Here is a 15,680-nt window from a genome sequence, read left to right as displayed (position 1 = left end):
GCTAAACATTAAAATTCATATTACATTGATAAAAAAAAAGGTACAGTGCATCGAATTGGGCAGAACGGCCCGTTCCAAACTACTAAAAAGGGCTAAAATCCCTAGTTTAGAATGGGTCGTTCCAACATTGAGGTTATGTGAAAAAACTCAACTCTAGAATGGCCCGTTCTGGTTTAAGAACGGGTCGTTCCAGTTGCAAAAAAACCACGACGAGAATGCATGCAGAACGGGCCGTTCTGGTTGCAGAACGGGTCATTCCAGTTGCAAAATTCCCAGTTTTCCTCGACCTAAAACGAAAAAAAAAATTAAAAATATGTAAATAGTAAATGGTGCTAGTTGGGAAAATATATTTGTACCGTTGCTATTTAGGTAAATTTATTTTAAAAATATATTATTTGAGTAAAAAACTCGTTAACTGTACCTTTTTTAAAAATAGAGAAAAATAGTCACTCATAGCATTTGTTAGTAGAAGGATTCTTACTTCCAGAAGAAGTTGTTTCTTAAATAGACATTATAATATACTATTATCATATGTTACAATTAAATTATGTATTTTTAACCTAAAATTAATATTTAATTATCATGAAAAGCTAATCAAGTGTTTGACATAACCTAAAATATCTATCATTAATATAATAAAAATAATGTTGAATTCGTAATTTCTCATTATGTGTATATACACTTTTATATTTTATAATAATTTAATAAATAATAATTATATACCATTTATTATTTAATTTTAAAATAGAGAAAAAGAGTGTCACTCTCATAATATTTGTTAGTAGAGGAATTCTTAATTCAGATGGAAAAAGTCGTTTCTTAGATAGATGTTATGACATACTATTATTACATGTTACAATTAAATTATATATTATTTAACCTAAAATAATTATTTAATTATCGTAGAAAGCTAATCGAGTGTTTGACATTACTTGAACTAAAATATCTATCATTAATACATAGAATTTGTAATTTGTCTTTATGTGTATATACATCTTTATTTCATAATAAATTAATAAATAATAAGTAAATATCATTTATTAGTTTCTATAAATTTCATTTTAACCAAATTATGTCTCTTAATTACGAATTAATATGTTATTTAAGATATGTAAGTATCAACTAAATATAAAAACAAATTATTAGTTCATTAATATATATATGAATTGTAATAAATTATAATATCATAATTATATTTTATAAAAAATTGATTAAAATACGACTATAATTTTATATGTACTTTATATAAAATAGTAACATAATTTACTTGATGGTCTAAGTTACCTTAATTAATTGAGAAAATTAAATAATGATAAAAATATGTATAGTAACATAATTTAATTGATGGTCTAAGTTACCTTAATTTAATTGTGTGTGTTCAAATAATATTTTTTTATAACTACTTTTAGTAAAATCATTGACTTATTCATTAACTTTTCTTTACAATACTTTGAGATTAGTTTGATTTGTCCAAAATTTTGTTAAAAGGTTGATTATAGAATTATCTTAACATGATAATTTGTTATCAAAATCAAAAGACTTCAAATGTTAATTATTTGTATTTCACCACGTATCCTTCAATTTGTGATTTTGATAAAGAACTTGAATATGTTTCAAATAAGAAAATGAAAGTGATTTAAGTAAAATATGGTTTGTTAAGGGCAAAAACATCCAACAAATATTTTTAAAACCAACAAAAATTCACCAACAAATAGAAATAGTTTAATATCAATTAATATTATTCATTTAGAAGTAATTTAAATTAATTAATTAATTAATAGACTAAAAAATTGAAATATAAAAGTTATAGAATGTCGATAGGTCAACTAATCTCATCTATTGTCAGTGTCGTGTCTAAAAATTATGAGACCTTAGACGAATTTGAAAATTTGAGTTATATTTTAGTATAACTTATCAATTTACATCTTATTCTTCTAAAATTATTTAAATAAAATTTAATAATTAAAATTTTCAAAATATCACTCTATAATTATTCATTTAAATCACTATCCCATAATTAATTAATATATATATATATATATATATATATATATATATATAGTTGATACTAAATCAAATATATAAAAAAAAATTAAATTTAATTTAATTATAACAACAATTATAAGTATTATCGGTAATATATTTTATAAGCATGACATGAATTTAAAATAGAAATAAGTTTTTATTATTATTTAACAATTTTTCAATACCTTCAATTTGAAATATATTTTAATTTTTAATGAGTATTAATTTCATATTTAATTGAATAAACTTATAATACACACTTGCGGCAGCCACGGCCTGGCTGTTCTAAAAATTGAAAAACTTCTCGGAACGCATTAGAAGATTTACGTAATCCAATGAACATGTACAAACTATATGCTTTTATTTAAGGAGTAAATGGAGAATAACATATTCAAAGACTACAAGTTTTAAATTTATTTGGATAAACTTCTCTACAAATATTTATAAAAAAAATGAAATAAGTTTATTTAAAAACTAAAATAATCATCTATAAATTAATTTTTACAGAAATTTTATTAAATTAGTTCATCCAAAATATGCTGTTTAACTTGTTTATAAAATAATTTTAGTTATACATAAACTTATTTCATGTTTTTTTTCTTAAAATTCTTTTTGAAGTTTATCCAAAAGAAGAAGATACAGGAATCAAGTACAGGTCTTCTTTTCTTCTAATAGTTACCTTAAATTCCTCGGTCATGTCCAAGTCCTCATTTTTCATTCCATTGGGAAGCTTCCAATCAAAGTGATACAATAACAACGCAAGTGTTAGCTCAACATTCATCAAACCAAAGTTGCTGCCTGGGCATAGTCTTCTTCCAGCACCAAATGGAATGTACTCAAAACTGTTCCCACTATGATCAATAGAGCTATCAATGAATCTCTCTGGATAAAATCTCTCCGGTTCTGTCCAATAGTTTGGATCTCTTCCAATTGCCCAAGCATTGACTATGACAATACTTCCGAATGGTATGAGATAGCCATGAATCTTACATGCTTGTCTACATTCTCTTGGAAGTAAAAGAGGACCAGGAGGGTGTAATCTTAGGGTCTCTTTAACAACCAATTTCAAATATTTAAGTTCATTGATACATGTTCCGTCAACCCTTCCTTTCATATTGAATACCTTTCTCGCTTCAGCTTGTGCTTTCTTCATCACTCTAGGATCTTTTACCATCTCAGCCGTAGCCCAATCTATGGTAATTGCTGATGGCTCAGCCCCGGCACCAAAGATTTCCTGAAAGGTATTATCTATGATGTTAAGCTAATTCAAAGAAACATTTGCTAGCTATAAATAGAGAGGTGCACTTCATAGATGTTAAAGTGCAAAGTTAAAAGTAGTTATAAAATCAAACATAATTTTGAGATTGTAATTAATAAAATACATATACTTATTTAAAGAATCTCGATGTTTAAATCTCAACCGTTGATCGGAAATTTTTACTTTAAACTAAGCACTTTTCCCTTTAAAGTCCACCCTTGCTTATGCTAAGTACGTATCATACAGCTATTGCACTCAAAAATCTCATACAGATATCACAAGGTTGAGTCTAGGTAACTATTCTTCTACTCTCTACCGCTTGGAGCAAGATTATCTTCGTAAAAGGATTAGCGAGATGTTATATATGATCCTTACCAGGATTGTAGCCTTGACATGCTTATTAGTTAAGCAAATATGATTGTTACTATCATTACCATCCTGGAATTTTAGGAGAATATCTACCAAATCTTCCTTTCCTTCATCTTGACCTTTCCTGACTTTTGACTTTGCCATTTTATGTTCAATGATGATGTTTTCTAGAATCTGATCAACTTGTCGATGCAACCTCTCAAGCTTAGGCCTCAAACCGGTGACAACTGAAAGCCATCTAGTAGAAGGAAATAAATCTCCCAATATCGTAAGTCCTTCTTTCATCAATGATATGAATTCTTCTTGCTCTTTACCATACTTCTTGCCAAAAGCAGCTCTTGAAATGATAGAATATATCGATGAAAGTACTACATGAGTGAGGTTGATGGGAGATCCTTTATGAGAATCAATCATTTTGATGAGACTGGTGAGCTCTTCTAATTCCCTTATTGGCTGAAATGAATCGACACGTTTTGGGGACAAAAGCTCCATTGTGCATATCTTTCGTAACACTCTCCAATAATTTCCATAAGGTGCAGAAGCAATACCTGTGGCTTCATAGGACAATATATCTGAAGTTGCACTACGAGGCCTTGATGCAAAGATAACATCATGAGTTTTCATTATCTCTCTAGCATACTCGGCCGAGGAAACAATGATTGTGCTCTTATCTCCAAGTTGCAGATGCATCAAAGGACCATATATTTTGGCTAGGTCTCTCAATCTTTTATGGGGTGCAGATGTAAGAATATGAGGTATATTTCCTATAATCGGTAGCTTCCATGGTCCTGGAGGTATATTTTGAGTTGGTTGATCTGTTTTCTTATGATTCCTCACTATATTTAGTGTCACAATTATCAAGAGAGAAAAAGTGATGAGGGCTAATAAGTCAAGCATTGGAGAGGTCATGGAGGTGAATAGCCAATAAGGATATATTATAGTCTTCATCATAAGATTATATCGACTATGGACAAAGAGAGACTATCAAATGAAACCTGGGATTTGGGTTGATGATGCTCTTCATTTCTTCTTGTTTATAGTAGTTTTGCTTATGTTCTCGAAGGTTATTTCTTCGACAAGTGTGTATAATTAATGTTTGGCAAAAATATATTTTTTGTCTCTTATATTATTTATTAGTATCAATTTAGTTTCACTTTAATTAATTGAATCAATTTAATCTCACATCTTATCTCAATGTTTGACATTTTGTTTCTTCCGTTTAAATATTTAATGAATGTGACACGTGTCATACCACGTGTCATGTTATCATGTCACGTGTATTTTTGCCTTAATGTTTTAATTAATGCTTTACTTATTAGTCCAATAACACCGGCACAAAATTTTACTTACTTGTTATGTCATTCTTTTTTCCTGTGGACACTTGTTATGTCATTTAATAATATATATTAAAATACATCTTTATCTTTATAATTTTACTTATTTTATTATCTTTTAATCCTTATAATTTAAAATAGATATTTTTAGTTCATATACTTATTTTTTTAATCATTTTTAGTCCTTATAGTTTAGGACAAATCTTTTTACTACATCCTTGTAGTTTTTTAATCCTTTTAGTTCTTATTATTATTATTTTTTTGTAATATTGTCTCTTTTATATATGTTGACATAACAAATGTATTAATTCAACTTTATGTATCTTATATTTAATTTATATTGATAAAGTTACTCTAAATTATATCTCTTGAGTTTCGTATCTCTTTTATACCTTCATATGTTAGGTTTATTGTTAAGATACTCTTTTATTTTTATATCACAAAATTAAAAATTTCTATCATGTCAACACAAAAAGTCAACGTTACAAAAAAAATTATAAGAACTAAAAGGATTAAAAAGTTGTAAGTATAGAGACTAAAAATATTTATATTAAATTATAAAGATTAAAGAAAGATTAAAAATGATAAGTATAAAGATTAAGGAATTATTTTAAATTATACAAACTAAAAGGTAAAGTAAATAAAATTATAAAGATTAAAAAAAATTAAACTAATAATATTGTACATGTAAGTTTCAAATACTTATTAGTAATGTCTTTAACAAGTGGTACGAATCATGACACCATGAAGATACAAAGCTAATATAAAAATTGATTGAACGAGTAAATTAATAGTTGAACTATATATATATATAGAGAGAGAAATAGAGAGATCTGTTTACTCCATGGAGTAAGTTTATCTTTAATAACTCATATTGTGCATCAAATTTCAACGATCTAACCATTGAATTATAAGTTCTTAATGCATAGATCAAATCTACAAATTTAAAAAAAAAATTGAAAATCATTTGATACTTTATTTCATTAATTCAAGGTTTTATCACCAGTACACAAGATGACATTTTTCCTATATCAATGGGAGAGAGTAGCTCCACTATTTGAGAAGAAGATCATGTCTTTGCGATACAGCAACTCTTGATTTTCTTAGAAACCCCTCAATCTCTCAATCTCTTTAATCGATTATGCGTTCCTCTCTACGTATCTTTCTCACAAGTCTTCATGCTTGCACTTAGCACTTTATTATTCATGTTTTCTCTCTTTGTGCCACGCACTTAGAAAATAAATAAATATATATATATATATATATATATATATATATATATATGATGGGGAAATAGGATAATATTTATTATAAGGATTCCTTTTTGTAATTAATTTATGAAAAAAAAGAGTTTTATAAAAACAGATTCATTGGACAGAAATTAATTTAATATTAATTTATGGTATCTTATGGAACCAAATGAGGGTAATGATACTGGATACTAATACACCATGAGTAATTTTCTTCGCTCCCTTTCTCGTCGTCTCACTGTCAAAGCATCCTTTTCCTCCTCTTCACCTTCAAAAAATTTGCTCACTGAGCAAAATCAAACCATGGAGGAAATTCCTCCTAAAAACAATATCTTCGAAGAAGAAGTCTGCTTTGAAGATATCAACCAAGCAATTGATAATTGGGAAATTCCCAAAATACCCCAGGATGAGTTATATATTCCTGACGAAAAACATGTTCGCAGTTCTGATTACATTATCAAGACTGCTGAAAACAACATACCTTTGGACCCCCAAGCTGGTGAAGAATTTCATCTTCTTACTAAACAATCTGTTACAGAACATTCTAGGAAGTACAAGTACCTTCATATAAGGTGTGTCCAAGTTGTTGTTAAGCCCCTAATCATGGAAGGTCTTAATGTCTCAATCCTTATGTGTCTTAGAGATACTAGGCACAATGACTTCCACGACTCCCTTATAGGAACCGTTGAAACAAGTTTAGGACATGGTCCTGTTTACTTCAATTGTTTCCCAAATAAAACTGTGAGTCTTTTAGATAGAAATGTCTTAGATTCATTGTTTTTAAATATTAGACTGCATGGGTTAAACATGAAAGAAGGTTATATCCCTGCAACCCTCCTATACAGAATCCAATACAAAGTCATGAACACTTGTAACTCAAGGGTTCTTCTTAAAACAAATGATAGGGAAACCACCTTGTTTGTCATAGACATGACAAAAGCCAATGTTGTTGTTCCCAAACTCATAAAATGGGATGAAGTAGAACTTCCTACAGCTTGGCAACTTGAAAGAGCAACACCAACCCTACCCAGACAAGCCCCTGAATTCCAAGAAATTAGGCAGTCTAAGGCTGGTAAGGTAGAAATCATTTTCGATAGGAGAAATTCTTTTTCCTCAAGAACCGAAGCTACTAGATCTGAATACACTTCTGCTAGAAGATCCTTTTCAGTAGCATCTAGTACAACCACTATTCCTAGAATAATTGTTCCTAATACAAACCTTCGAGGAATAGAAACAAATTCAACCATTCCAAGAGCCGTTTACCAAACCAATGAGGAGGATGACCAAAAGTCTATCCAGTCTCCAACCTATTCTTCCCTTAATGATCATTATGATACAATCTGAGTTCCAAATTGATAAGAAGGCCCTCCGTAAAGATTTTGCCTCGGAGGAAAATCAACCCCAAAGATCTTGGTTTTTGAAAAATTACCAAGGTCCAAAAAGAATACAGATTCAGGAAATTTATTATAATTTCTTGAACCATGTCAAACTCAATATACCAATTCTTGACTGGTTTCATGCTTATACCATTAAGAAAAATATAAATTATCCTTTTAGAAATGACCTTATAGGACAATATTCCACAAATGTTGTTTGGCAGCTCAAAGACGGAGAGAAGGTCCAATCTGAACTTCCTCCCAAAACCCAATATCAACTCCCTCAAATTAGGGATGACAAGAACAACCCTGTGCTTGCTGCACCCTTCAAGACCAAGGATGTAGATGAAAATTTGACTTCTAAAGACATCAAAAGTCTTATGGAGCAGGTTAATTACACAAACAAGTATCTCCATGTTTTAGGTGACAAATTAGCTCCCCAAAAATCTGAATCAAGCCAATCACTTGCTAACCAAGCCGCAAGTTCAAAACATTTAGACAAACCCCTATTTCAGCCTTTTAAGCTTAGTCAAAAGGCTAAACAAAATTTGTACAAGGCTAAGGTAAAAGCCAATATGGATTCTGATGCTAGTGAATTATTAAGCAAAATCAATAATTTACTTAAAGCAACTACCATTCCTGAGTCTCCCCAAGGTACTGAAGAAGCCTCTTCTAGACCTAAAACAAGAATGCCAGCAAGAACTATAGGTGTTTTAAACCAAGGATCAGATCACGATTCTGATTCTAGTAATCCTCAATCCATTCAGATTAATCCTATTATGACCACCTCCAAAAACCAATGAAAAGGTCTAACAAAACCTTATCCCTCTACAGCCTTAGATTTGGCCATAGAAGACAAGGACCTCAATAATAGTAGTTTTAATGCCAACAATGTCTATGAATGGAATATTGATGGTAAATCTGAATACAATATCATGCATATGTTACAACATATGACCATGGTTTGTACTGCCTATCAAACAGCCCATGAGAGTTCTGAGGAAGCTATAGCAAATATTATAGTATCAGGATTTACAGGGAAACTTAAAGGTTGGTGGGATCATTATTGCACTGAAGCACAAAAATTAGGGATCTTTTCAGCTGTTAAGATCGATGACAATGGTGAACCAATCTTCAATAATGGTGAGACCATTCCAGATGCTGTCAATACCTTAATTTTTACCATAGCCCAACATTTTATAGGAGATCCATCTTTATGGAAAGATAGTTCTGCTGAACTATTGTCCAATCTCAAGTGTAAAACCTTAGGCAATTTCAAGTGGTATAAGGATACATTCCTCACCAGGGTTTTTACCAGAGAAGATAGTCAACAACCATTCTGGAAAAAAAAAAATTAGCCGGTCTTCCGAGATCTTTAGGCGACAAGGTTAGGGATAAAATTAGGGCTTTAACACCTGATAACATTATTCCTTATGACCATCTGAGTTATGGCCAATTAATTTCTTTTGTACAAAAAACGGCCTTGGAGATCTGTCAAAATGATAAGCTTCAGAGGCAACTAGCAAAAGAAAAGACCCAAAATAGAAAGGAATTAGGCACTTTTTGTGAACAATATGGTTTACCAGGTTGCTCTAAACAAAAAACCAGAAAAATTGTTAGGCATGACCAACCCAGTAATACCCACTACAAATAACAACGACGTTTTAGGAATCCTAAAAGGAGAAATCAATCATCTACCAGGGAACCTAAAACATAAACCAAATCCCCACCAGGGAAAAAGAAATCCATAGTCTGTTACAATTGTAAAAAACCTGGTCATATCAGCAAATACTGTAGACTCAAAAGAAGAATTAGCAACCTCAATTTAGAACCAGATTTAGAAGAACAAATTAGTAGTCTTCTAGTCGAAACTTCTGAAGAAGAGTCCACGGATGACTATTCCGATGAAGAAATTCATAATATTCAGCAGGATGATGAAGCCTCATCATCTGATAGTAGTGATACCCCAACCATAAATGTTTTAACAAAAGAACAAGATCTTTTGTTTGAAGCAATCAATTCTATTCCTGACCCGGAAGAAAAAACAAATTTTTTGAATAAACTCAAACAAACTTTAGAAAAGCAACCCAGGAAATCTGTAGTAACCAATAAGTACGACTTAAATCCTATCCTCAAGAGGTTAGAAAAAACTTCTACCAAACCAGCTACTATCCAAGATCTCCAAGCTGAGATTAACAATTTAAAAAGGGAAATAAGGAGTATTAAGGAACAACAGGTTCTTCATCAAAATATTCTTTCCCAATTACAAGATGATTCTGACCAAGAAAAACCTCCTTCTGAACAGGATTTAGAGCATAATGAAGTTGATTGGAGTGATTTCTTGGGTCTTATCAACCGATTAACCATTCAAAAATTCTTCATCAATATCAAGATTATCGTTGAAGATTTCGTCTTAGAAACGGTAGCTCTATTTGATACAGGAGCAGACTCCAATTGTATCCTAGAGGGACTCATTCCAACCAAATATTTTGAGAAAACATCTGAAAAGCTTAGCACTGCTAATGGATCTAAATTACAGATCAGATACAAGCTTTCCAAAGCCATTATAGAAAACCAAGGTCAACAAATTGAAACCTCTTTTTTATTGGTCAAGGACCATAGAAACGAGGTTATTCTAGGAACTCCTTTCATTAGGGCTTTATTTCCCTTAGAAATTACTGATGAGGGTATATCCTCTCACAAAGGTGATAAATCTATTATCTTTAGATTTATTAAGAAACCCATCAGCAAAACTATCAACCTGATAGAACAAAAATCCAACCAGATCAACTATCTAAAGGAAGAAATTTCCTTTAAAACTATTGAACAGCAGCTTGAGCAAACTCATATTCAAAGCAGGATCAAAGATATTTTGCTTACAATCCAAAACTCTGTTTGTTCTGACCTTCCTCATGCTTTTTGGGATAGAAAACAACATGTTGTTAACCTCCCTTACGAAAAAGATTTCAAGGAAAGTCAAATCTCAACCAAAGCCAGACCCATTCAAATGAATGAGCAACTTCTCCAATATTGTCAAAAGGAGATCAAGGATCTCTTGAGCAAAAATCTCTCAGACCTAGTAAAAGCCTTTGGTCTTGCGCAGCTTTTTATGTCAATAAACAAGCTGAAATTGAAAGAGGAACTCCTAGGCTTGTCATAAACTACAAACCTCTCAATCAGGCTCTTCAATGGATTAGGTATCCTATTCCAAACAAAAAATATCTCCTCAACCGTCTTCATTCTGCCAAAATCTTCTCAAAATTTGACATGAAATCTGGATATTGGCAGATTCAGATACAAGAAAAAGAGAGATATAAGATAGACTTCACTGTTCCCTTTGGGCAATATGAATGGAATGTCATGCCATTTGGATTAAAAAATGCTCCTTCAGAATTTCAAAAAATTATGAATGACATTTTTAATCCTTATACAAATTTTGCTATTGTCTATATTGATGATGTCTTAATTTTTTCCCAGTTGCTCATTCATTTGAATGGGTCTGGCTTTGGTTGGGATTTGACTTTCCTTGAAATCTTTTTCGTAAGGGAGGTTAACAAAATGTTGTTTTCTATCCCAAAAAGCATGAGGAAGGTCAGAACAAACAGAGTTTTGGATTGTAAGCAAAATATCTTTGATCCTGCTTTGAATATGAGTTTGCTCAAGCTGCTGTTCAATAGTTTTAAAGGAAATTTCTTCCTTCAGATAGTTGATCTGGTTGGATTTTTGTTCTATCAGGTTGATAGTTTTGCTGATGGGTTTCTTAATAAATCTAAAGATAATAGATTTATCACCTTTGTGAGAGGATATACCCTCATTAGTAATTTCTAAGGGAAATAAAGCCCTAATGAAAGGAGTTCCTAGAATAACCTTGTTTCTAAGGTCCTTGACCAATAAAAAAGAGGTTTCAATTTGTTGACCTTGGTTTTCTATAATGGCTTTGGAAAGCTTGTATCTGATCTGTAATTTAGATCCATTAGCAGTGCTAAGCTTTTCAGATGTTTTCTCAAAATATTTGGTTGGAATGAGTCCCTCTAGGATACAATTGGAGTCTGCTCCAGTATCAAATAGAGCTACCGTTTCTAAGACGAAATCTTCAAACTCAAAGTCTAAGACACATAAGGATTGATCCTATTATAGAACTTTGAAGCTAATATATATATATATATATATATATATAGGAATCAAAGACATTAAGACTAAGTTTTATAAAATAGGACAGATTGAACTCATTATACTAATAAAGACTGTAAAATTCTAAAATTTTTAATATAATATTATAAATTTTCTTATCATTATCTTATTTTAAAATAATAATTTTTAAATTTTAGTTACTATATTTAAAATAAATAGATAAATACAGATGTTGTATTTTGGATGTTATAAAAAAATTTCAGACAGGTTAAAATAGAAATATTTACTATTCAATTATATTATAACTTTTTTAGAATAATACATATATTATTATCATATATATATATATATATAAATTGTTAAAATTTCAAATGTTTAACATAAGTAATTATATTAAAAAAATTTAAAATATATTATGAAAGAGTAAAAGAAAGAGGAAAAAGAATCTAGAAAAAAAAATATTGCAAAAAAAATCCAAAAAAATAATAATTTGCAGCTAATGAGCTGCAGGTGTACAAAGAGATATAACTAAATCACTAACTAGATATAAAAAAAATATTAAAAAATTTAACTTACCTATAAAAGGCCTATAGGAAAGGACCATGAGAGTAAACGAGAAGGAGAGAGAGAGAGAGACATTTGTCCTTTTAAATTTTATATACTTATGTTTGTTTATTTTATGTGTATTTACTTAGTGAGGTGTCCCTAACTTCATTTACTTGCTTAATATATTCTTTAATACATTCCATTTTTTGTAAATTATCTTATATTAATATTAATTATAATATAGTTTTGTTAAAATATCATAAGTTCATCTTGTTGTTGTTTCTTCATACGTTATAAAATAAATGTTATTCTATGGCCATAAGGAATAAAGTTTGAATTAATTTATAGTTGGAAGTTTGACCTTGGGGATTTAAATGAGTAAGGACTTAAGATGAAATATCCTTTTGTTGGTTGATATTATTACGCTCATTTATTCTGACTAGTCACTACTAAAATAATTCAAATTTTATTATAACATGAAAATCTAATATATATATATATATATATATATATATATATATATATATATATATATATCATGATTATAAATAATTATGTACATTCTATTGAATTATTTATATTTATTAGATATTTGTTCTCACTCCTTTTTAAAAAAAAATGAATTAATTATAATACAAAATAGATGGATTTACCCACAATTTCAGACCCTTTTCCTTCAATGATATTAGCAATATTTTCTAGGACAAATGGAGTGTGGAAGCAGTTGCTAACTCGGTTACTTTTCACGGTATGGCCTTGTCAACTTTTATATTTTCTCCGACCAAAGAAATTCCCACGATTATTGATGGTCTTATAGTAGTTACCTTCTACCTACCTCCAGCCAACCATGTTAATCCTATAGTAAACCTATATCAACCTAATATGTAAATATTGTAATAGAAGTGGAAGAAATAAATAATGTGTAAAATAGTATGATGTTGTAAATATGTTTAGAATAGTTTGTAGTGTAATTATAAGCTAACTATATGTAAACAATTTCACAAAATCTTCTTTGTTTTTATATACAATATTATTAATGATATTCTTGTGTTAATAATGTATTATATATATATATATATATATATATATATATATATATATATATTTAACATTATGCTTAAAATTATAAAAATTGGGCATAACATTTTAATGGTATGAGAGCAACGTTCCATGTCTAGCTTGGGGAAATGTGCTAACCATGTTTCTAGTATGATAAACTAACCTATAAAAGTTTCAGATGGCAGGAAGAAATATGAAATTGATAGAGGCTGTGCATGCTATTAAGGACATGGTTGCAGCCTTGTTAAGAAATCAAAGACCAGAACGATTGGGTGAATCACAAGGATTGGTTGAGTTTAGGAGAAATAAGCCTTCCCATTTTGACGAAAGATATAATCCTGAAAAGGTTGAATTATGGATTAAGGAAATAGAAAAGATATTTCGAGTCATGAACTATCCTAATAACCAAAAAGTGAACTATGTAGTGTTTATGTTAATAGGAGAAGCAGAATATTATTGGGATAGTACTAGAAGGTTATTAGAAGGAGGAGGAATAATTATCACATGGGAAGTATTTAGAGCAAAATTTTTTGAAAAATATTTTCTTAATGATGTTAGAAAGGCTAAAGAAATAGAATTTATGTAATTAAAACAAGGGAACATGACAATAGGAGAATATGATTCTAAGTTTGAGGAATTGGGAAAATATTCTGCTTTCTTTTAATATCATCCTGATGAGAGAATGAAGTGTATGAAATTTGAGGATGGACTTAGACTAGAATTAAGAAAGGTAGTAGGGATATTAGAAATTTATGATTTTCCTACATTAATACACAAGTGTCTCTTTCTAGAAGGTTTTGATCATAATAAGGATAACAGACCAAAATCTTTTGGTCCTCAATTTAACAAGAAAAGGAATAATGAAGGAAAACCTTATGATTGACCTCAATGGAAACCCCAATCTTCTCAATTTGCAAGAAATTCTAGTAAACCTATGAATAATCAGATTAAGTTTCTTAAGTGTGGTCAGGGACATTAAACTAAGGACTGTCATCTCAAAGGACTTGTTTGTTTCAAATGTGGAAAGCTTGGTCACGTGTTCTCTAAGTGTGGACAACCAAAGACACATGAAAATACTTCTGGACCCAAACCAAGACCTACTACAATTGGGAGAGTTTATACCATGATTGGAACTAAAGTTGCTCAAAACAATGATCTGATACAAGGTACATGTTTCATTAAAGGTAAAACTTTGAATATACTATATGATTCAGGCACAACTCATTCTTTTATCTCTAATGATTGTGTTCAACACCTTCAATTGTCAGTCAGTTCTTTAGAGACTGGTATAATTGTTTCAACCCCTACAAACAAATCTGTAATTGCCAATAAAGTTTGTTTAGATTGTCCTATTTTTATTGGTGATAGAAAATTTCTTGTAAATTTGATCTGTTTACCTTTATCACAATTAGATGTGATTTTGGGTATGTACTGGTCTTCCAATCATGTCCTTCTCAACTGTGCAGAAAAGTTTGTAATGTTTTATGATTCTAAGGACCTATCGATTTCATTATCCAATCCAATAAGCAAGTTTTCATGGAGTACAGTTCAAGGATATTTGATATTATCTTCTATGGAAGACAAAGAGGAAGTTGATTTGAAAAACATAGTTGTTGTTCAAAATTTTCTTGAAGTTTTTTCCAATGATATTCCTGGTTTTCCACCTGATAGACAGATTGAATTTTTAATTGATTTAATGCCTGGAACTGGACCAATTTTAATGGCACCTTATAGGATGTCACCTTTTGAATTATCTAAGTTAAAGAAACAATTAGAAGAGTTGCTTGAAAAATAATTTATACGCCCTAGTGTATCACCTTGGAGGCTTTTGTCTTGTTAGTTAAAAAGAAAGATGGAAGTTTTAGGCTGTGTATAGATTATCGTCAATTAAATAACTTTAACATAAAGAATAAATACTCTCGTCCTAGGATAGATGATTTGATAGATCAATTAAGAGGAGCAACTGTGTTTTCTAAGATAGATTTAAGATCAGGATATCATCAAATCAAAGTGAAAGTAAAAGACATACAGAAAACTACATTTAGAACAAGGTATGGTCATTATGAATATCAAGTGATGCCTTTTGTTGTGACCAATGCTCCTACAGTGTTCATGGATTATATGAATAGGATTTCTCGTCCATTTTTAGACCATTTTGTGGTGGTCTTTATAGATGATATCCTCATATGTTCTCGAACTCACGAGGAGTATGAAGAACACCTTCGAACTGTTCTTCAAATCCTAAAAGAAAAACAATTGTATGGCAAACTTTATAAGTGTAAATTTTGGTTAAAGGAGGTTAGGTTTTTAGGACATGTGAATTCTAAAGATG

General features: G+C 30.1%; 1 protein-coding gene across 1 annotated transcript; it reads right to left on the bottom strand.

Annotated features, from left to right (window-relative positions):
• Positions 1–2,345: 2,345 nt before the first annotated feature.
• On the bottom strand, positions 2,346–4,887 carry LOC109816796 (cytochrome P450 71D11). The gene is made up of 2 exons (XM_020381920.3): positions 3,659–4,887; positions 2,346–3,259 (listed from the first exon to the last, which is right to left on the bottom strand). Exons 1-2 carry the CDS (start codon positions 4,601–4,603, stop codon positions 2,645–2,647), a joined length of 1,560 nt encoding a protein of 519 aa, XP_020237509.2. The 5' UTR covers positions 4,604–4,887; the 3' UTR covers positions 2,346–2,644.
• Between the last annotated feature and the right edge of the window lie 10,793 nt (positions 4,888–15,680).

The sequence above is a fragment of the Cajanus cajan genome, chromosome 11 (assembly GCF_000230855.2).
Source record: "Cajanus cajan strain Asha chromosome 11, NIPB_CcT2T_4, whole genome shotgun sequence".
Classification (NCBI taxonomy): Eukaryota; Viridiplantae; Streptophyta; class Magnoliopsida; order Fabales; family Fabaceae; genus Cajanus; species Cajanus cajan.
Note: the sequence above shows the minus strand (reverse complement) of the source record. Positions and strands in the feature narration are given on the sequence as shown.